The sequence below is a fragment of the Paralichthys olivaceus genome, chromosome 23 (genome assembly GCF_024713975.1).
Source record: "Paralichthys olivaceus isolate ysfri-2021 chromosome 23, ASM2471397v2, whole genome shotgun sequence".
Taxonomy (NCBI): domain Eukaryota; kingdom Metazoa; phylum Chordata; class Actinopteri; order Pleuronectiformes; family Paralichthyidae; genus Paralichthys; species Paralichthys olivaceus.
In genome coordinates this window covers 4,131,700-4,155,783 of record NC_091115.1, presented here as the reverse complement: position 1 = coordinate 4,155,783, position 24,084 = coordinate 4,131,700, and the positions used below count along the sequence as shown (strand labels likewise).

The window sequence follows — 24,084 nt, the reverse complement described above, 5'->3', positions numbered from 1 at the left end:
GGTGACGCACCGTCTCTCCTTGAGCTCGGCGTTGGATTGCTTCTGAAGACAAAGTATAGATTTTACTCTGCGAGAGAAAGTCACATGAAGTTAATCTTTCCCAGTCGCCTCTGAACAGTGTTTAAAGAGAAGTGAACAAACACGCTCTCAGAAACACATTTCAAATTTGCATATGATTCATTAAAAAGTGATTAGTAGTTTTGAAAGCCACGAGCCTTTCACTAATAACACTCGTAAGCCTCAGTGAAGATAACAAGAGCAAAACAATACCAAAGAAAAAAAGCAATTCTTTAAAAAAAGAAAAAAGAAACAACTGCACGCACTGTGGTTTCAGAACTGAGAAACAAAAGGAGGGAATATTTCCATCAAAACGCCCAAAAATACATTTATTCTTTTGGCATTTCACCAAACCTGAGGCTCTGTGTGAAGCAGATGTGCGTTGAAACAACTGAATTGACTTTAATTGTCGAGCGAAACATTTGATTCTTACCCCGAAGACAATTACCACAAACGAACCCTGTGCAGATCCAGCTGTTGCCAGTTTCCTCTACAATCCATTACAGAGCAAGACGGCGATAAAGGCAAACACGGAGCATTGATATTCATAAAGTGTACAGTAGAAGACTAAGGTAGTGAAAAGGTTAATGGAGTGCACATAATCTATTCTTCTCCAAAGATTACAGCTGAATTACCCTCCGAGCCGGCGGAAAACGACAAAAGGGGAAAATGTACAGGTATTTGCACTGCAGCCACTTTGCACAAAGACCAGCGCGGCACGTAAATACTTCTTCTGCTCGCAGTGCCACCGCCATCAGTCGGGCCTGACGCTGTAATTCCAGCCCAGTGTTTTGTTAACCTGCGCCCGTGATGCACGAGTCCTGTGTTGTTCAGTCCATCGGGAAGTGAAAGGAAAAGGAGACAGATGTAAACAAGCATAATCAGCCCCCCTGAGAAGCTTTTTGCTGAAGGGTTAAACAAGTGCCAGCAGCTATTAGCCACTGCAGCTAGTGTCGGCGCAACCTGACAGCACACAGGGATGTTTAGGGTTCAGAGATAATTTGAAAAAACTCCTATAATTGGCTGCGATGGGTCTGACAGCTTTGAGAGGAAGTCCCCGGGGGCCTCTGTATCGATGAATCTCCCTGATTCCAGCCTGAATCCTCGCCACCGCCTGCCGGCGGTGTGAAGGCTGTTTCAGAAATCGAATGGACGCTGGCTGGAAGTTACTTACTCCTCGAGTCGCTCTAAACTTAAAGAGCCACTGTGTATCTAGTGAAGTGATCGGTTAAAGGAGCAGATACAGGAAATTCAGTCGTGGCTCTGTCTTCTCAACAGATAGAGGAACAGGGAATAATTCATATGGGAATCCAGACCACCAGTTGCAGTGTACAGCTCATCTGACTTTGTACGTCGCACAAAACACGAATTATCCTCAGAAAACATAACCTCCGGTACGGAATAATGAAATATCCTACGTTGCAATATTTAAGAAAGTTAATTTGATCCCCAACTAAGTTTAATGGGTTGTTACTCCTCCCTGTCCCTTCATGAATTCATGGTTCCACCCAGATCCAGTCCAAAATATGTAGTTTCCTCTTCTTCTTGAGCCCAAACCCTCGACAGAAGAAACTAGGAAAGTTGGTTGACAAACAGATAAATCATTTCTTAGATATTTCCCCAAATGTTTTATGTGCTTCCAGTTGTTATTGTGGATAATATCATCCACACTAACATACTCTGTCCCTCTCACTAGTGATTTAAAGTGCAAAAGAACACATGCATGCAGACACACAGAAACAATCCAGCTAGAAAACCACAGGGGAAACGTTAGAACCCTCCACAACCAAGAAACCGAGTCCAGCAACACAACGTGTGTTCCAACCGACTCTGAACGCTGCGAGACCGGGAGCCACAGAGAGTTTCATGGTGCGGCCTCACTGGAGCCGAGCAGGCAACTAAATGTGTGTGTCCCATGACACAGCATGATATCACAGTGTGACCCTCCTCTCACGCTCACACGGCTCCTGGCTGGCGTAACGGCACCTTGGCCTCAATATAATATAAAAACTTTATTAACGGAATAACCATGATAAACAACTCTCCACTGACTCTGTAATGACTTGATCGATGCTTTGACGCACGGCTTGTCCGAGGCCGCCGGGAGGACTCACTGCCGCCTTAGCGCGTCTGCGTTAGAGGAATAAAAAGAGCGCTCCACACTGTAGGTGAGCACTGATCAGGGGCTCTTCTCTCACCCCCTGGGGCAACGTATAAAGCTCGAGTATATGTTGATTTCTCATTTCTTAAAAATCCATTCTTCCTTTATTGTGTTTCTTGGGTTGCCATTACAAGAGTCTGCAGCCGCGCTGCTGGATAAAGGAGAGTCTCCGTGTCTGAAGGACATTAATGTGCTTACTGTGCTGCTCTTAATGAGGCAACACTCTGCCACTGAGGCCACAATGCTCCTTGATGATTAAGCTCTCTCAATGTCGCATGTCCTCAAGAGCGCTCCCTCTTATTAAGACTATCTTTTTTATTCTGCACCTAGACCACAGACATCAGAAACTCCTCCCGTTAACATGACAGGGAGGATTCTGTGTGTGTGTTAATGAAACAGGGACCATAATGACTTTCGGCATGTGTGTCTTCACCGTCTCCAAAAAGACACAGGCGGGAGGATGGAGACGTACCGTCACCGAGTGGCAAGAAGAGAGATGATCATAACGCATGGCGGTGCGGCAGATGCCGACATTAGTCAAAGGGGACGATATAAGTGGAGACATCAGCCCCGTCGTAATAGACTCAGTCTTAGCCTCAAGTGCTTCTTGTACGATTAGTCACCCCGTCCCCTCCGTCACTCTGCCACAGACAAACAGAGCCTTGAGAAAATGAATTAATCAATAGGAAAAACAAAGATCCCTCAAAGATTTCACAGCACCACGGGCTACAGGGCTACTCGCACTAACGTCCACCTGAGCACTCAGAGGGGGCACGCTGTCCTCATTCATCGTGAGGAAGAGGAACGGCAGAAAGAAGTGTGTCTCAAGTGTTTGCGAAGGGATGTGGTGAAACAAGTCAGACAGGAGAGCTCACAACTGCTGGAAAATAGCCTGAGAGGTGAGTTAGTTAATGGTATTCAGCATTTAATCAGCATTGGTAATCAGAACGAGGTCATCCTCAAAGAATAATATAATGATTCACATCTGTTCCTAGAGGAAAAAGGCTGCCTTTTCATTTTTATTATAGTTTAAACAAATATCAGAAAGAATAGCTTTCTGCTAAAACACGCTGATGGGTGAGTTAGGGATTCACGACTGGTTACGACAGAGGCTAAACTCTCAGAGGACACCGAGTGTGGAAAGTGCGTTCAACCCTTAAAGAAAGCAAATGACCGACCAACCAGAGCAGCAGGAGGATCGATGTATTTGACCACCATGTGTAAATCAGACTAATGTAGCAGCTGGTAACTGGTGGTGCAAAAAAAAAACATATTCTGCACTCGCACACAAACTAGTTTTCAAAGTGGAAGTTGTCCAAAGAGGAAGTTGTCAAAGTGGAAGTTTTCTTTATTTTAGACAAAAAGATCCATTGATTCATTTTGTTTACACCATATTCTCACGCTGCCATCAACACGTCACGGTAGAGATCGATACTTGCACTCTGTGGTTCTTCCCAGTGATAAATCTGTCACGGCACACCTCTCCCCAGAGATCAGACCACGGTCCTTTAACCACTGTGACACGTAGTTAAACAGCTGCTCGGCTCTGGAGTGAGAGGTAAACCAAAACTACCTGACTGCACTTTGCATCGGCCGAGCGATTGGAATTCATGGGGCGGCCTGTCTCGTGCTTTTGAACAGATTAAAAAACCTGAGCAGGTAGCTCAATGGTTTCAGGCGTTCGATGGAATGATGATTACTGAACGTATTTGTTATGACCGGATCGCTTGAGGTGACTTTGGAATCAGAGCAAATGACTATGGATTAGTTAAATTAGGAGCAATGGAGCAGGGAGACATTTAAATTCAACATTTATATTCTTTATATTTTAATACTGCATATATCCCTATGAGCTGTGCAGGCGTATGTAGAAAGTTAGAAACCAAATCATTGTCTCTAACTTCACACAGAGTTTGGGAATCTGTTTGTGGACAACAGGAACTTTTTCAAAGTTTCGAGATTCAGCGTCTTCAGACACAGTGCGCTGGGCCCGCCCCTGAGCCCAGCGGGTACACGCAGCCGTGGCCGGTAGTCATGCTGCAGTCAACCTACTAAGCCGTCACAACAACAGTAATAATGAATCTGCTTTTATTTCCAATTAAAAATGTTCCAAATAGCATTGTGGTCTCATTGATTTCTCTGCAAATGGTTGTTCGGGCTTCTAGAGGGATTTGGATTGGGCTCATCGCACACAGGCTCTGAGTACAAACAAAGAGCGGCTGATAAGTAAATAGCCCGTAAGAGATTTATGCTTATGCACGTGTATATGAGCATGTCACAGCACAAGTGTCTGCCGCTGTTTCTATAGCTGCTGCTCAGTGGACTTTGGAGACACTGATAATGATGTCAATCCCCAGCCCAGCATGTTCTCCATCCTTCTCTCCCCGACTCGTGTTTTCCTGAGGTACAGAGATGGAGACGGGCGAAGGAAGAGAGGCTCATATCATTTCTTTTACTTGACAGCTGCTGGAGCTGGCAGTGAAAATTTAAAACGCAAGAGCTATTCTTGATATGTGGACCTCCTCTATCCCATCTGCTCCTATCACCAACCAATCTTATGTTTCTAAATAGTTTAGTAATACAGAGAAAAGGCGTTTATCTAGAAATGTCATAGACACGTCCACCGACTTTGACATTTTTACGAGGTTTTAACTGTGGAGCTGGAAGGAACACCTCCGGAAAAATGGCCATAGCAAGTGACATGAAGATTTTGCATTCTCACATTCAGCCTCTCCGGATAATTTCAGGAGCATATCCAGAGTGAATCATATTTCTGAAAGCAGCTTGTGTGAGAAGTCTGTTTGGGGTTTCTTTTCTTTTTCCCATGTAATACCTGAAGATTATGTACTTTTGTAAATGTAGTCATGTATCATGTATCCCACAAAAGGGACGAGCCAGTTGGATTGACAGAAATGAAATATATAAATACATGTAATACATATAGTACGCCTTCATGCCCTTGTATATACAGAAGCAAGGACACAGTGTATACAACAGCTTGACACGATCACAACTGAACTTAATTATTTTGAGGTTGGTGGTTGATAAAAAGCTAAACTTGAAGTGAACAGGATGTTTTAGCTGTTGCTGCTACAGAATGTGATCATCTTACAAACAACCACAGGCTAAACTTCACTTAGTTTATACTCAGCCTGTCTTCCAACCGTGACAGGTGTTGTATTCATAACACAGTGAAAATCCTGCCATAAAATACCCACTACGACACTCTGCATCCAGGAAAAGAACTGCTTGGCACCCCCTCTGTTAATCTATCATTTACGCAGCCCTCACCATTTCCCTGCATACTTAAACTACACTGTTAAATACACACATACACACTTGGCTCCTGCGGTCGTGCAGGTTTACAGCCAGTTTGTGTCCACTTAGAATGAGTCCCATGCAGAGAATAGATGCTGTGGCAATTCTGGAGCCTGTTTGCATGTAGAGGCTCCGTACAGAGCTGATGCAGGGGTTCAGAGTATCTACGATAAAATCTGTGCTCATGTTGATGGGAGTCATAAAAAAACATCTGATATCTTGGTTGCAGAATTAATAACTTTCAGTGTATAGACGACTTTACATTTCTTCACCGTATCGAAGGTTGTGCGTTGGGTTTCGTGGCATCTATAGTGGTGAGGTTACGTGTTCTGCAGCGACCTTCAGCTAATGCAAAAAATATGTTGTGTTGGATTTGTCCATTGGGGGCTTCTGTAGAAATATCACGGTGCAAAATAGTGGACTCCAAAAAAGTAGACCCACTCCTGATACAGATATGAAGGTCAAATATCCCAGATATGCGAATGGTGCCATTTTGCTCTAGTCATATCCCACCTGCTAACATGGAGGAGGTAGGGTTTAGGACCTTTAGTGCAGCCAGGGGGTGATTTTGGCATCACTATGGTTCTGGGTGGGCTACTAGGAGAAATATGGAAGTGCAACACGGCAGATTCCATGAAAAAGGATGTAGATATATTCCTATATACATTCCAACCTTTATTTGTTGTATATTATTATGAATACTAAATATTTCATTTCAGAAACTGGAGGATTGACGACACTATGAACCCAACACGTCCACACCCCCCCAGCTACACTTATCTGTCCAAAACAACACACACCCACAATATGACCTTCATAACAAACAGTACTTTTCTATTTGTCTGGCTCCTTTTGATTTAATGGTTGATTTCATGGTCGGCTTACCCCCGGGTCACGTGACCGCTGAACCACAACTAAGGAAATAAGTTATAGATTTGTCGAAAATTCAGTCATAAGCTCAACTAATGCACGAGACGGGGAGTCAATAATAGATTAGAGAAAGAGAGAGAGAGAGAGGTACCCATAAGGCAATCAGTAGTCCATATTAATTATGCTAATGATTTGGATTTGCTACTTCATTAACCACCATTTTGAGCTGGTTGATCACAAGGGTAGTTCTGCATAAAGTCTCCGTAGCAACCGTGTACTGTGTGTGTGTGTGGGCACATGTGCCAATTATCTGCATGTGATTATTACTGTTGTGACAGTCAGCAATCAATTAGTTTCTAATCCCAGATAGACGTAAGGGGAGAGTTCTCTATGTGTTTCAATTGGCTGATAATTCATCATTTAGCCAGTAGATTATTTTTTACTGTAAGAGTTGTTTTGTAAATATCAACAGTTGCATTGATTATTTGTGGGAGAGACTCCCCTCGGATCCAGGAGATAATTTCCCCCGCAGTTTTCTTGGGAGAACAGCAGGTGGGAGCAGAGTTCAACTGAAGTGTGAATGACTTCTCATCACTCTCTTCTTCTCTGAAAACTCTGCTGGAACCAAAGATAAGTTGCATTCTGGGATGTCATCCGTGCATTTTTATGGATTAAATACACACTACGGGTTCTGGGAACGCCTGATCCACACAGAACGTAAACATGATTCTAAAGTAACGATCTAAGCAGGAATTACCCAGGGACGAGTGGACAGCCTGTGGAAAAGCAATTCACTGACTTAATGAAAATGCATGGCACAGAATCATTTCACATTTATCATCAGCCTGAATCGCAGGCTTTCCTCTGCAGACATCAAGATTATTTGCTGGCTCAACAAAGACAAAAAGGGGGAAAATGATTTTCTTTTTCATATTAGAAGAATGTCACTGTCAACCTATAGCAGACCTCAGCCGGTCCCTTTAAAAGCAATTTAAATGAGCAGAAGTCAGGAGGTACGGCCGATAGGAAGCAGGGAGACGAGGCTGTCAAAACGTGGCCAAGTCATTTTATCTTGATGGTTGCCCACGCTGCAATAATTGATTTGTCTTTGTACTCGGGCGTTGAGTATACAAACATGGCGAGTGGCCTGGAGAAGCATGTGTCTGTCTGATTAGCAAAGCTCTGCAGCATTCACCGAGACGTGCACGGACCTTTTTCCTCGTTGTGCCTCCGTCTGCAGCTTCCCTCTGGATGTGCTCATTTGACAGGGCCTGATGCAACTCTTCACCACAGACTACAGCTCAGTTGCAAGCCTCCATTGATTTCTCCCACTTGTTTCTACCCCCATAGACTTTTGGCAGGTCCATCATTACCAGCGCGAGTCATGTGGACAAGCCAGCGTGTGTGTTTGTGAGCACCCACAGTGTTAGAACCTCACGAAAGCTTATTTTGAATTCTGGTGAAGATCCCGAAGGTTTTTCCAAACACCCCAAGAACGTGTTGGACTGAATTACAAGGAAATTTGTGATGTGACGTACAAGAAATTTCCATTTTGATCCACAGAGGCAGTATTTTTTGGTTTGGATTTTAGATTCTGACTCAGTGCTTGAAAGAGTAGATACTATTAAAATATATATGTGAAAATATCCAACAGGAGAGGTTTTAATTAGAGCCACAGACTGCATATAAAGACGACGACATGACCACTCCCCAAAAGTGAAGCCAAATCTTTTTTAATCTCCATGTAAGATGATAGTACACGTTCATTATTTTTCCCCAAGATGGTTTCTGGAATGTATGTCGTCCTGATGCATCGTCAAATCTTTATTTACAGTCTATGGCTAGAACTGAATGACGACAACATTTTCCTCAGTCTCCTCGTCCATGTAGGGCAGAAAAATACAGCGTCTAATACAAATGTTTGCAAGTAGCTACTTAAAGTGTGATTTGATTGAGTTTTTGATGTTCGGCCTCACGAGGAGATAAATTTGTGACGTGGTGAACGCGCAAAACCAACTGATATAACTGACTGTGACAATTCTTGGAATGATTTCTGTAATTTCCTGTGGATAATGTCGCGTTTCCTGTATTAGAACTGACTGCTCTATTAGAAAATGGAGCTGATTTGACTGCAGACAAATCTAGTGGAAGTCAAAGTCAGTCTGTGATTCATAATAAAGCCGCTCGAGGCAGAGGAGACGTACGACAACAAAGATTAGTGCTGTTTTTGTTTGTTTGGGATGAAGTTGCTTAAGTTCACAAATACTGATTAGATGGCCCGAGGCTACGAGTGCAACAGAAGTGAAACTTGTCAAACAGCATGACGTCAGTTATTTATCTGGTACGATGGTACAGGGTGTGTGGAAGCACAATTCCACCACTTTGATAAGAAAAGAAATCCACTGAAGTCATTACAAGAAACAAATAAATGACCTGTTAACACAAAAATAACTTCTTAGTAATTCAAACAATTTGCTATCTCAAAATGATGACTAGCTATCTGAAGTATAACGACAACATAACGACTTATTCTCTCAAAATAATGACTTAGCAACACAACATAGCAACTAACTAGTATATGGACGTACCAGTCAGCAAGTTAAAACCATGAATTACTATCTAAAAATAATGTCTTGCTACCACATAATGAAAAAACGAGTTAGTATCTCAAAATACTGACTTAGTGCCTAGTGATTACAATCTAAACCATAAGTTTGATTTATTGACATCATCATTTTGATTTAGCATTAATCACTTTTCTTTCACTTGATGTTATTCACTCCTCAGATCACAAACATCTAGCTACATGAGTTCTGATTGGTTTTCAAAGAGAACTGTTCAAAACAACAACAGTTTTAGAGATATTTTTATTTCTATTTTTACAGACTTTTTGTCACAACAAAGTCAGCAAGAGCATCTTTTTTTTTCTTTTTCTTCCCCAATTACATTGTAGTAATTCTTTTGAAAGCAAACGAGAAGGGACAGCGAGCGTTTCATAGCGTAAAAGCAAGAGGCAGTTTTGACATGCAGCGATACAGGCGGCGGGGGGGGGGGTTTAACCAAATCCAAGGCGAGGGGAATACTAACACCCCCCGCCATCCAGTTTCAACACAAACCCCCCCGTTTATCCCTCAGATGATCACAGCCCCTTGGAGCCCGTCAATTACAAAACACACAGAGAAGCAGTAATGAAAAAGAATCTGAAATCTCACTCCAAGGGGCGACAAAATAAACCCAATTCTTAAAATTGCCCATCCTATTAAGTGACGTTAAGATTGCTTCGAAAAGGGATTCAGTAACAGAACTGCAACATTCAAGTCTTTCTAGTTAGCCAGCATGGTGATTGGTCAAATAATACAGAATATCTTTTATGCACTACCAACATAAAATTTGTCAAAAACCCCCCCACCATTTGATATGTAAGTGATATTGGGCCAAGTAGAAAAGAAGAGTCGAACCTCTGGACCTCTCTTACCCAAACTTCCCACAGTTTGTTCTAATTAAATGAAATGAACGTTGAGGAAGAGGCCACACAATGAAAGGTTAATGTAATTTAACTTTTAAACCTTTCTTTTCAATATATCTAGTAGAGTACAGTGCAAGTTACTGTTCATGAGATTAGGTCCTGGCCCGAAAATACTTAAGAGTGAAGTTGTCATAATATAAACACACGATTGATCTTTGTTTCCATTTGATTACTGCAAAAAAGTGAAGTGGATTTAAGTGCTAAGCTTTGCGTTGACATTTTATTCATATCTATTCAGCAGTGTTTTAGGAAGTGGGTGTAAGAGTGCTCCCCCAGTGATTGGTCCCCAAGGGAGACATTACTGTCTTTGTGTTAAATGACTACAAACAAGAGGCCAAAGGAAGAGAAAGTCCTATCCCAAAATAACTCAGGGAAAAGAAAATTTTAAAAAAAGGAAAGGAAAGTCACCAGACAGAGAAAATGACCCTCCAACAAACAGACAAAAGCAGTGTGGAGACAGAGGTTGATGAGGGTAAAGTGATGCGTCCGTCTTCTATCAGGGGACCACTGCGTCCATCTGTCTGTCCGTCCACCCACCTGTCCAGCCACCTCCCGCACTATGGGGTCTCACTTGAGCAGGGCCTTGATATCTTCGCACTCGGCAGCTTCAAAGGCACTTATGCCGTTGGGTCCTGTACGGTCTTTGTCAGCTCCCTGTGGTGGAGAGAGGACATGAATATTAAATATGCTGAGCAGGTGCGTCAGAGACGTATCTCACATCTGGTCAGGGGTTAAAGTGAGAGGCAGAACTCTTTGTGAACCGGGTACGTTAGCAGATATTCAGGGGCAACATCACAATCGAGACCTAAAACATCTTTTATAAAATTCCAGTTTGTGAACATTCCCATGAGGATTAGGCAAATTAATACTTTTGAATTTGCAAAGTAGTGTTATCTGTCATGTCAAACTTTTCATACCGATATCAGCTCCTTCTCCTTTTCTATCACATTCACTCTGCTTTTATCTTCTTTCAGTTGCCCTCATGTAAAGTCCCTGCCTGTATCTGTGTCGTGTGGAAGGACGTAAGGTGCCGTTCCGAGGATAAAAAGTGTTGCCATAAAGCACAATGAAAGATCAGATGAAACCACAGACATCTTTCTATTGTTACATAACCTCTGTTTTTGCAACGGCCTTAAATTAACACCACTTCCCATAAGCCCTTGACAATCATGTCACCAACTCTTTAAAAGAGGCGAGTCCAGATACCATAGTCATTACAGCAGCTGACTAGTACAGACAATGTAGATGGAAGTGATTAAAGGGAAGAAGAGGAATGGAATGAGAACATGTGGTAAACTAATAAATCCTTATTTCAGAAATACTAATAAAAGAAACTAAGTTGGGTTAAACACATCATGGCTTGAAGTTCTGGTTCCTCTGGTTAAAACACAGGTTCCTGAAATGGTTCTTGGGTGACACTGTGTTGGACAAACTCAGGGGTGCATGGTTCCCCTCGATATTTCAACAAATATTTCTCTTAAAGTGGTAAATCCTTCTTGTTGAACAGTTGAACTCTGGTAAGTGACTGAATCAATTAAAGTGAAGATCCTGTCACCTTTATTTTTCCTACAGTTAAGTCACTAAGCACTTGCCTGTCAGCTTCTCTTTATCTGGAGAACATGTGCAAAAAAAAGAAAAAGTAACAGAAGCAGAGACACAAATCCATTGGAGCTGTGAGGGATAACAGAGTGAACGTGAAAGAGAAGGGAGTGGGCGCAATCATTCGGATTAAACAGGACAAAAGCAACTGTAAAAAAAGAGAGAGGGATGAGACGGGCAACGTGTTGAATGTAGTGACAACAGATTTAATGGGCAGCAGAGGAGTGGAGGGGCATGTTGTGGAGAAACGTCTCTTTGTGTGGCCTGCCAACTTTAGCCTCTTAGCAGAGGGCTTACACAGTCAAGACAGAGAGAGTGTATTGTTGCGTGGAGAAAACGGGCTTCAAAAACAATGTGACCCAGTTCGAGCGCCTCAAAGTGTGAAGATGGTCGTCTACGTGCAAATTTCATGGCACAGGGGCAACAGAGCACATCCCGAGCAAGAGATTTACCAGGGCTGAGCGGGTAACCTGACAGATCGAACATCTCTAATGGCAGAGAAGGCGGAAGGCAAAGTAAAATATGTTTTTTTTGACAATTTACAAGTTGCCTCACATGTCGAATGAAGCCTGCACCAGTCAACACTCCAGTCATATTAGAGCCCTGCTGTGCAGCATTATGAACTTTGAAGTTGTTGGTGACCTCAAGTCCCTTTGTCATCATAGTTTCTTTCATATGACAATTGAAAGGTTTATTGGATATTGTTCATTTCAAAAGAACAAAAATCAACAACATCGGAAATACACTTGGGCTCAGAGTTAGATGAGAAGATTAACGTCACGCTGAATATCCCCTTTCATCGACTAACTCACTATCCTCTTTAATTAGTTTGTGGGGGGGAAAAGCTAAGTAGAAAGAAGTTTGAGTTTCATCTCCAAGATCTGTTAATCTTCTTGCCTATAATAAAAATGTCAAGTATTCAATGGAGTTGTAAGTAGTCTTAAAGCTAAGAGATTTCAGAAATCTCATAGCATAGATTCAAATCCACTAAACATGAGTAATTTGTGAAGGGTTACTAATGAAGTTTTTGGTTTCAAAAAATAAGCTATCATCCATCCATCATCTGCACCGCTTATCTTTCAAGGGGTGTGGGGGGCTGGAGCCGGATCATCCTCCCTTTAACGTGTCTATAAATACTCAGAGGGTTCCTTCAGGGTAATTTGTCTTGTCAGATACAGGACGAGTTCCTCTAGGAAAAACCTCAACACTTCTATAACCTGATATTGTTTCTCTGATACGAGCTGTCTCTAAAACAATGCTGAACAAAAGTATAAACCATGAATAAGTATTTACAGCTGACTCATTCATATCAGGCACCTGGTAAGTAATCATTGTGTGTGTCTCTGTACTGGGGGAGGGAGGTAGTAGGAAGCAACCCTTCTCTCCTTCCAGCTCTGGGGGAGTCATTAGGAGCTGGTTCAAGACTATACCTGGTATCCCAACTCTGCAGGCCTCAGTTAGATGGCAGAAAACAGCATTACACATTGACCCTCGGCCATTTTCACCATCACTATACTCAATCATACACCCACGGTATACGGCTGTTTCTGAGGTAAAACAGAATGATAATGATCAATGTCTTTTGGTTGCCACACACTAATGTTGACCTGAAAAGTATTGCAGGGTGTCTGCAACAGATTGATTCTCCCTGTGGGAATTTATGGTGGCGTTACAATAATAGCTCTAAATCTTCCTCCTCCCTGTTACTGCCTCTCAGAATTCACCATGATATCCCCAATGGCCATGCAGCTCAGTGGCATCCTCCTGACACCACTTACAGTAATGAGCTTTCCCCCCAACTTGAATAATGACCTCTTATGAACACCTCACTGTCCAAACATTACACAGTCAGAGAGAAGCTACTTGCCAAGTAAGAGGCAGCCTAATGAGTAAGAATAGACTCCCATGGTGTCTGCAGCCAAACTAAGATGCATCATCATCTTGGATTTGGATGATGGAGTCACACAAAGAAGCACTGGGTCAGTAATGTAATGCCACTGACCTGCCAAGTGTCCATTAAGTTTTCATTAAGCCACCGGTGAATGGAACTGAAAGGTCTCCCACACACAAGTCTTAAAATATTGGGCCAAACATTGCTTGAAGCCTTTTTGAATTGCAATGCATCAGACTATTGACCTGCTTGCAGAAATCAAACTACTGACCCGCAAAAGGGCAGATATTGTAACACTGTGCAGTAATGGAGCATCAGCTCTGGTTGTGGTTGAAATGATAATGAGTTCACCAGTTGAACATAATAATGCTGAGTAGAATAACTGATTAAATTATGATTTTGAATGTGGTTTATTTGAACGATCCTTACAAAACAAATAAGGTTTGTTTACCTGTTTGCAGGATTACCCAAAAACGACTGAACCCATCTCCATGAAATTTTGTGGAGGGATGGGACATGACTCGTTAAAAACCCACTGGATAAATGAGCACATCCAAGATTTTAATTTTTAACTTTCATTCTTTCTTTCTAGCATGACAAGACAGGGTGTTAGCCTTTGTGAAGGGAATGTGGTCTACGAGTGCTCTTCTGGTTTATAGATTGACTTCCTGTAAAACACAAATTGGCTTCTATAGTGCTGACTATCGAGCATAACTATAGTGCAACATTTAACAGTATAACTTTATAGCTGAACTCTGTTTTTGTTTCAGAAATCTAAAGGTGTTCTACCTGAATCTTTATTATTTGGGTATCATTATCCAGCCAATAGAAATGTAAGATGGTACCATAGTAGCAAAAACGAAAAGGAACTTGACAAAACGATGCCGCATTACTTCTTCGTAAACTGTGTGCACGGTTCCTCATAGAGTAGGTGTGTGTATTCATGAGTGAATGCATTTGTGCCCTTTCATTGTTGACTTTAAATGAACTGGCCGGCCTCCACAGGCTGTAGTCAGCACTCTTGGCCAGGATCTTGCGGTTAGGTCACCTATTGGGGTTAAGGGGCCTTTAATAATTTATTGACAAAAACAGCATAGCATGCAGTCGGGAGGCAGGGGGCAGCTCCCATGATGCAACAGGGTACTGAGCCATTTTTGCTGCCAACACAACAATGTCGGACAGTACAATAGCAACAAATCAGCGATCTCAGTGGGCTCCTCTTATCCACTGGGTGCTGCCAGACAGAGTGGGTATGCAGCGGCACAGTCGATGGTGTGGCTCTGGGACAATCTATTCATCTAATGTCATGAGCTGTCAGGGGTATATGTATTGAGGTATTGTTCTGTGGTGACTGATGACCTTTTGGCTGCATCTGGGTGTTAATCCTTGCTGGTACTTAGTGGAGATGAGTACAGAGCCATGAGAGGAGCAAACCTATGCCTTAGTTCACATGTTCTCATCCCACCATAATCCGTTCAGATGAGCTAGGGCTGCCTGTCTTGTGTTATATGATACCCCTGTTTTTTAAAGGCCATTTCATTTCCAGTGCAGGGACTGTTCTTGCATAGCTGCCTATTTCAGGTTTAGACAAGCCTCTGGCTTTCAAGAGAATGAACTGTGACTGTGCACGTGACTCGCAGCAGAATAAAATATAGAGGAAAATCAATGCAGGGTGCATTTTACAATCTACTGCAATTTGTGTTTTTCTTTTAACTCGAGAGGACAAATAATGAAAAATATACTTTGCATATGATTAATCACAATTCCAAGACTGCATATCACAGTATAGACTGCGGGACATTATAGAAGTTTTGTACCCTTTATATACAGTACAGTTTTAACTGAGTTAGATATAACACTGTACTATCACCAGGCATTTGTTCTAAAGAACCTGGCACATGTTGGACTTCCTGTTAACTGTTAAGACTTTCTGCTGACTGTCATCTGACAACTGTCAGCCACACCATGAGTATTTATTCACTGTGACAAACTGGTGACTTCCTGCTGCACTTTGAACAAACTAACAGCTCTCTGGGTTACTCACCTCTGCTAACAGGCTAACCAGCTAGAGCCCATGTTAATACACTTAAATATTGATTAAGGATATATATATATATATAATAAACCGAACAGGGAACAAGAAAAAGTTTAGAATTTTTTCCCTTGCTGAACCATTTTAAAACTTTTATCCTCTTTCTGTTGGCATTGGCTGCTTTCTTCAGTTTATCCCTGAGCCAAAAGCCCTGATGGCCAGCAGATTCAAGTAGCCAGCTGCAGTCCAGCTGCTGGCCAACTTCAAACTGCTGGTCAATCGATGCAGCGGCTGTGTTTATAAGTAAGTAAGCAGTTCGGTGTCTTTCCTGTGTTTCTTTCACACATCTCACTAATTCCTCTTTTTAAACATTTGCATTTAAGTGCATTTGAACTGATTGAAAAGGCTTCCTGAATAGAGCATTGCAGTTTTATAGAATGAACAAAAGGTAAGGACTTCCCTTCTACTGTGTGACTGAGCTTCTCTAGCCCCCTCTTCACGTTACTTCTCTTAAGCAAAGATGATGCTACTACGAAACAACTTTACAGAGGACCATTCATTTACACTGCCTAGTTTAGCCTGGCTGGGAACAGGCAGCTGCTCGCAAGCCCCATATATATATATATATATATATATATATATATATATATAACCTGAGTAGTACATATGGGGAAGATATACATATAGATATCTTCCCCATATGCACTACTCAGTTCGCAGCAGACTTTACTTTAAAGCACGCAGGCCAGCTACATGACATCATGCTGTGGTCTCCGTTGCAGACATAGTTCTCGGTGTAGTTGACCTTGTGCAACTATCAGGTTTCAAGCAAAAATTTTGACTGCTAAGGAAAACTAGCCTGCAATTCTAAATCTTTGCATGCTGGACATAATGCACGTTAAAATATATGCATCTTCCCTTTTATTTAAATGAACATAAACATTGCTACGCTCCCAATATTTTTCACTGCAAACTATTCCACTGCAACAGTACAACCATGCAGACAAGCTGGAGATAAGCTACAGATCAGCCACCCAGTGCACTCCTGTGTTATTCTTTTGAAACTTCCTGACTGATGACAGTTGAGTGTCAAACACAAATACACCAACAAAGGTGCTGAAAGACAAGAAGCTATTCTGGCCCTCTTGTGTGACATTGATCATCCATGGGGCCATGAATTCCACTGACTCATCTGGGCTACAACTCCACCGGCATAGATGAATAGATCTATCATTTGTGTGCTTGTGAATGGTGTGCTTGTGCTTCACAGTCAAACATTCAGGGTAAACACACAGAAAGAGGCACAGACTTTCCTACAGAAACTCCTTGGAACTGCAGTATGAGCTTGGTTGGATTGGACATTTATTATGGTATGCTTGTATTCCAGCTGCAAAACAACAACCAATGCCAGCTGTGCCTGACACAGTGTTGTATCTCAGCTCACAGCAGCTACTGTGAGTGCACATGCTCTTGTGCATCTCTCTGACAGATGCCGCATTTAAGATCGCTCCATAGCTAAACAACGAGGGGAGGCTGAGATGAAGGATGGAGTGAACATTTACATGGAGACCCATGAATGGAACTGCTTAAAAACACAGCACAAAACAAGTGAACTGCAGCAAAACTGTTTGCCACTCAATGAAAATTCCAGCAAAGCCTCCACGGGACTGTGTTGAAGGGCCTTTTGTCCGCCGAGTTACCTCATCAGCACTCATGGAGCCTCTGACACTTCACCATGCACTGTCAGGTGCAGATGCACGTATACATATGCAAAAATGCATTCTCAAATCAGAATACCAACCTTTTCTAGCAGGACCTTGACACAGGAGATGTGACCCTCTAAACAGGCAGAGATCAGTGGAGTTAACCCGTGTTTGTCAGGAGCCTGTGAAGGGAGGGGGAGGACAACAGAGGGACAAATTTAATACAGCTATTTGTTATCAAAATAAATATGAAAAATTAACTCCTGTGAGAAAAGTTTCTCTTACTCTCTTATCATGTCCAGACATTGTAAAAGAGGTGCTCTGCACTTCAACTCTATATCTTCCATGTTTCAGTTACTGAGTTACTGGTTAGCAAGAGTAATATACAAACACTTTTGGGGACAAATTTTACTCCTTGAGTTTGTGAAGACCAGACCAGTGGTGATCTTATGATGATGAGTTTTTGTGCTTAGCCAATGTAAGACCAGAGGTTAGATGCACCTCGGTTATTTGGGTGTCCTGAGTTAGGAAGCACACTGGAAACGTTTCAGAACAAAAGAGCTCTCTCCAAATTACAGATGCTACATCAGTCTACCAGCACAACACTAGAGCAGACTACTGAAGCTCAGGGAGCCAATCAGGCTAAACGTGAGCTCTGGTAAGCCTAGACAACTGTTGAATGAGAGGACGGACAATGACTGAAATAGCATATGACAACTGGTTTTAGCAGCCAGCCTGCAATTTGCTTAATCAAACTGATAAGGCTCACATGACATCAAGCAGTTTGACTGTGGGCATTGCAGGCCTGGACAGCAGGCAAAGTAATGCAAAAAAGGTTGTGATATGTTGTTGTGCTTACATTGATATCTGCTCCCTTAGAAATGAGGAACTCCACAACATCTGTCTGACCAAAGTCAGCAGCATAGTGCAGAGGCTTCCTCCCACCATCCAGGGTCCGGTTGGCATCTTCAGCCTGGAAAGAGAGATAAACAACACATTGACAGGGCTGAAAAAAAGCTCAGTGCTGTAGCAAACCAACACTGTGCATAACAATATGCACTGAAGGGGGATGGGAGGGCTCTCTTTCACCTAGAACAGGAACAATCACTGTTGATACATGCTCCCACTGAAATTTAGTGTCAAACAATTACATGCACACCCCTTCGCTGTTGTGGCGTTGTTAGATGTCAGACTGTCAGCCTCGCAGCCAGGAGAAAACACAGACACACTCAACGCCACCCCTTTTTTAATTCCCTTACCACACTAACCACACATAGGGCAGAGTGTGTACTCGGCGGCACTCCACTGACAATACCTAATGGAAGACACATCAATCACAGAGGTGGCTGTGAGCTCCAACTTTTCTCAAGACTGTGCACAATTAAATAACTGTCTGCATAAAGATGGAGAAAAGTGAGGGGGGAAATGTCTGGTCTTATTGGCTGAGGTAAGAGAATATTGGAGTGGAATTTGCTGTAAGTCCCAGCGAGGTACAGATATATCTTGTTACACAAGACCCTCGTTATACAACAAGTCTGCTCGGGAACTACCTGAGATATCTGGTTCCCCAGGGACAACTGAGAGATAATCAAATAAAGCTGAGATGCCAATGAAAGGAAGGAAGAGGCGATGGCAGATTTGATAGTGTATATTGTTAATATAATAGAAGAGGGGAACTTAATTATTTTTTCACTTCATTGTTGCATAAGAATTTGTAATAACAGTAACAGTGTAAAATACTTTTTAAAGCACTTCTTTGATGCATCGATCTTCGTTTTATAATCAAATCAGAAGGTGTCTAGAGAGTACCACCCCTCTCATATACTATTGATATGCTGTCGCACGTGATCTGGATTTCTAGTTATAATAAAATAATGTTCCTGTTTCTTTCCTGGTCTGAATTCAAACATTACAGTCAGGTGATACAAATTCAAAGTCTCAACTTATTATGCTTGACGGTTTAATAACACTGAATTCCTCAGACTTTTCGACATGTGGTGGCAGGAAAAGCATTTGTGACTTGGTTGTAACCCATCCCAGCTGACACTGAAGCTATGTTGTATTGCATGTCTTTACACTGCAGGAGCATGTAAGTGTACCCAGAGAAAAACCTGATTGGGATTCAACAGTGAGGACAATCACTGCAGCAGAGTGCCACCCAAAAATTAACATCCTTTGACCTAAAATGACCAAGCGTGTGTGGAACCTCTTTAATTAAGAGTCCAGCTTTACGTCCAGATATATTGAATCAGGATTTCGGGGACTTTTCATGTAACAAGAAAGACAAATGCTTTGAAATAAAGTGTTAAGTTGACAAAAATATAAACTTCACTTCTAACTTATCCTTTAAGTATTTTTAAGGTTGTTGAATCAATTTGTTTTTACACCTTCGGACAGTATACCCATCTTAATCAGTATTCCATTTTGTGTGCAGATGAATTATTGTATATATTCAATGAGAAATATTTTATATTACATCTTTTTTTGTCCCCTGCGTCTTATTTCTCTTTCCCCCTTTACCAATGGTCAAATGGATGTGATGACCACGCGCACACTGACTCTGCTCATGTCTGTAACTGCTCCACCGCCTGACTCTGATTGCCACTCACTCACCTTCATCACTAAATCCACTGAAGGTCAAGTACAACACACTGAAGACAATTCATTATACACTCATTTCCACTGAATCCATTAGCAATGATGGATATTGAACCTCAGCCCCCTTCTAATAGGGTTGAAATATTACCTGCAATGACTCCAATTCCGATGGCTGATAAAATCGAAATAGTTTCATTTCCACAATAGAACAGGGATAAAAAGCTGAAGTTGTTTATAACCAAACCTTTTTTCTAGATAATGAACTGGATATGAGATATAATAAAACTGTCAGAAATAAGAAAACCCTCCTTGTGATTGGGAAATTTCTCCATGATGATGGTAGAACATCAAATGCAACAATTCAGCCACTGTAATCACGATTTGATTACTTGTTTGTCATGGTGGTTTATAATTTAAATGAGCCTTTTCGGGGTCTATGCACCCATCTCTTACGTGCAGGTGTATCTTGTAATTGGACATCCTGTAGTGTAGCTTATGAACAACAACCACGGCTATCAAGAATATTTCATTTTCAACAAAATATGTATGTTTTATAATGTGGGAACAAGGAAAACTACACTAGGAAACTGTAAAAACACAACTTTTGAACCACCCAAAAAAATCTTTGATTGTTTTATGGCAAAAATATGAGCTTTTGTGTGACACTGAAAATGTGGATTAAGACAGTAAAAAGTTATAACACAGCTAAAATTCTGGAAACCACAGCACAGCCTAATACAGACATGAACTCTGGAAAATGTACAGAAAATTGGATGTGAACATTTCCAGTTTGCCTGACACGTGAAAGCAGCAGCAGATAGGTCAGAGGCGTTCACAACAGGAAAACATTAGGCACATTCAGGAGAGGGATGTCTCCTGGGTAGAGTAGCAGGAGGCATAACATGATGTATAGATTGTGCTATGGAAAGCATATTTAATTGTTTACAGCACATGGACACAGAGCGTTATCATCAACACCTCTTGTGTTCTCACATCTTCCCTCTCTCTGACATTATGCAGGCATTTAACAAGGGAGCTGGTGGGACATTTGCATTCACACATACAATTTTCTCTGGAAAATTACTGAACATTTGCATAAATTCAGTCAAAGCCTGCAGTGGTTAACGTGTTAGTCATTCAGGATTTGGGACAGACTGTAGAATGAGGAGTATGATTACAAACGGATATCTTGTGTGATTTGAGTTATTGAGGTAATAAGTGCTCTTTACAGATGGGTGCACATCACTTTGAATTTGGATAAATGTACAGGGATATCTGGCTTCGTGACTAACCTGAAATAAAGTGTAAATGACTGGTGCAGAATCTAATGGAGCATGACTGAGTGGAACTCCCATGTGCAAGTACACGTATCGAGTATAATCCAATGTCCAGCGTGTGTTGACAATAATTTAATGAAGGACTGTGGCCTCGTCCTTGTAGCAGCAGGGAAACAAGCTTTAATGTTTTAAAGAGAGACCATTCAAACCTCTGTGGTGAAACATGTGGGTCCACACAAAGCTCCCCATCAACAGGTTATGCTGCTAGCATGGTTCTCCCACCGGCTGAGAGACCCCCGCCCACCAGCGTTAGCTCCACACTGCCCGGGCCCGAGTCGTCGGGTTGACTCGCTAGCAAATTAGCAACACTTGTGTATCCGTGCGTTGGTAGAAACGCTGCCCCCTGCTAATAACAACCACATTGTCCAGCAACACAAGTATTGTTAAAAAAGTCTATTGTCGCTAACACAACAATAGACTCAGCTGTTCTGCGCGCACCAGCTGATGCTATTGTTGGCTAGCTTACCAACAGGTTGCTAGCTCCGGGGGGGGGAGTGATGATGCTAACTGGGCTTCACGGTCCAAACCAACACGTTTCAGGCACAACGCTAATGACTGATTATTATAAACGCTGGAGCCGAGCAGGTTAGCCCGGACCCTACCTGTTCTCTGCAGTGGCAGCTAGCACGGCACGCTGCTAGCTATGCTAACACGGTGTCCCAGCTTTCTTGTCAGGTCAAAAATATAAACGTGCTGCTGCAAACTGGTTTCACACAAAGCTAACGAGCCTAAGATAACGCCAATGATTCACATGCTACATTAGCTAATTAGCAATACATCACCCAACTCCAGCAACAGTTAGCTAACTAGCTAGTTAGTTAGCTAGCTAGTAGCCTACCACCTGGCGTTGGTTACCTCGGCTAAAAGGGTCGCACACAACTCGCGGGACAACCAGTCAAATCTTATCCCGTCTCACCGTCTCCAGTTTGGCTTTGACCTCGTCCAGGTCTCCGGTATTCAGTGCCCACATCAGCTCTTTGTCGCCCATCTTCTTGTGTTTGCTCCGGTGCTGCCTCTGTCTCTTCTCCCCTGTTGTGCTGCTGCTGCTGCTGCTGCTGGAGGGCAGTTGTCAACTTAGATGCTAATGCTAAAAGTTAGCTAGCCCGAGCTGGAACTGTTGTCGGTCGTTGGACAGGAATAAATGAGTGTAGCGTCGTTTTAATGCTTTTAAAATCTCGTCTAGCGAGTAGCTGGGACCCGTCGGTGATAAAAAAAATGGCTGTGGAGAAGTTGTGAGAAGTGTCGGTGAGGGATCCGCCTTTTTACAAGACGGGAGAATTTCCGATGCCGAACCCGGAAATTAGCTACATGTTGCGTTTACGCTCCGACGTTAAAAAGCAAGATTTTCCAGTTTTCAGCTATTCTTATTTCAAAAACACACTCAACGATCCAAAGCATTAATATTAAAGAGCAAGTGATAACTCGATGTTAGTGTTTCCAACCTCAGCTCAATAAAGTCAACGATTGGACACTATTTTCTCGCAGCCTCGATGTTACCATTTACTCACAAAAGTTGAAATTCCTACGCTCGCATGTGTATTTTAACGCATCGCTGTATCTAATAATGGTCACAACTTTAATAAAACATTTTCATGAATCAGTTTCTCAACAACCAGAGACACATCACACATATTTCATTTCTCTTATTTCTGTTTCATGTACATGAGGAGTGGGGGCAGAGTATAGAAATACATTCCTCCGTCTGAGAAAACAGCGTCGATTAAGTTTAGATAGTTTCCTGGAGCTGTAAACCACTTTTTTTAAAAGATAAATTATTCACATAATTATAAACTTTATCCAAAATGACTTTACAGACCACATTCTGCTGTATGAAACTGCAAAATTCAGTTTCATGTGTCTTTAAATACCTGTGATGAGTAGTTTTGATATTGTGGTCACACACTTCCTTTTTTATTTACACAGTCTGCTGCCCTGCATGTGCTAAATTATTTCCACATTAAAGGTTCAGTGTGTACAATTTGACATGACAGAGAACCTGTGGCAGCCCTCAGTTGTCATAAAAACTCAAAAGGTTTGAACAACTGTAGAAAACATGGCGGCCTCCGTAGAGAGGACCCCCTTGATGTAAATATAAAGTATTTCAATATAAAGGCCCCATTCTAGGGTAAAGAAAACAACAATTCATACAATTTAGATGATTAGATGACACAAAAGAGAAAAAACTGCTCTTCTCAGACAAGTCACAATTTGGACATTGTGTCATGTCAATAAAAAACAACACAATTTAGATGCACGCAATATCCACTGAGATAATAGTTGCAAGACTAATAATTAGTTCATTGTGTATATTGTTAGCCTTGTGGATATTTCTGAGACACAATTCGGCCTAACATAACGAGCTAAGACAAGAAGTTCCTGTATGAGACCCACTATGGGGTAATTTGTCATGTTGCAGCAGCGAAGAGGACAGTAATAATAGAAATGTCAGTAAAAGTAACAATATAATCATGAGGAAATGTAAAAATTTGAAATAAAAATATAGAATGTAAACAGAATATACACAGTGTGAATGGCAGTGTAACAGGATTGCACATATAATATTGAAATTGCAGGAAAGAAAATAAGAACTGCACAGTTCATTTCTTTAGTCGGATGACCTGTGTGTGAACCTGGTGACATCCTATTGTAACAAGACTTTATGAACAAGACGTGTGTGTTCAGCTTCTGCTCCTGAACGTGCACTTTGACCTCCCAGCTGCGATCAATGAGGAAGCCCATGTACATGCATATGTATAAGCGAGCAAGAGCAGAACCTCGAAGAACCAGTGGTCCTGATGACTGATGATGTTTTAGCCAAGTGTGGCTCGTGCACCATCATTTTCAAGGCACTTGGGAAATCAAAGCATTCAATGCAGGACCCATTGGAGGCAATCTGCACTTTCAGGGCCACCTCGATTGTCATCCCCCATTTGAAGAATTCCTCAATCAAACCCTGACGAATAGCAGATTGGTCGCAGAAAGTCAACGTGGC

At 42.0% G+C, this 24,084-nt stretch overlaps 1 protein-coding gene across 1 annotated transcript; it reads right to left on the bottom strand.

The window, feature by feature from the left end:
• Positions 1 to 9,255: 9,255 nt before the first annotated feature.
• mtpn (myotrophin) lies at positions 9,256 to 22,402 on the bottom strand. Its single transcript, XM_020092468.2, has 4 exons — positions 22,009 to 22,402; positions 18,017 to 18,130; positions 17,256 to 17,339; positions 9,256 to 10,586 (listed from the first exon to the last, which is right to left on the bottom strand). Exons 1-4 carry the CDS (start codon positions 22,078 to 22,080, stop codon positions 10,500 to 10,502), a joined length of 357 nt encoding a protein of 118 aa, XP_019948027.1. The 5' UTR covers positions 22,081 to 22,402; the 3' UTR covers positions 9,256 to 10,499.
• Between the last annotated feature and the right edge of the window lie 1,682 nt (positions 22,403 to 24,084).

Excerpts from the sequence above, each read along its gene's own strand:
- mtpn (XM_020092468.2), bottom strand. The coding sequence starts at position 22,080 with ATGGGCGACAAAGAGCTGATGTGGGCACTGAATACCGGAGACCTGGAC. Across the intron at positions 18,131-22,008 it reads TCAAAGCCAAACTGGAGACG|GCTGAAGATGCCAACCGGAC; the intron begins GTGAGACGGGAT and ends CTCTCTTTCCAG. Across the intron at positions 10,587-17,255 it reads TCAAGGTCCTGCTAGAAAAG|GGAGCTGACAAAGACCGTAC; the intron begins GTTGGTATTCTG and ends TCTCCACCACAG.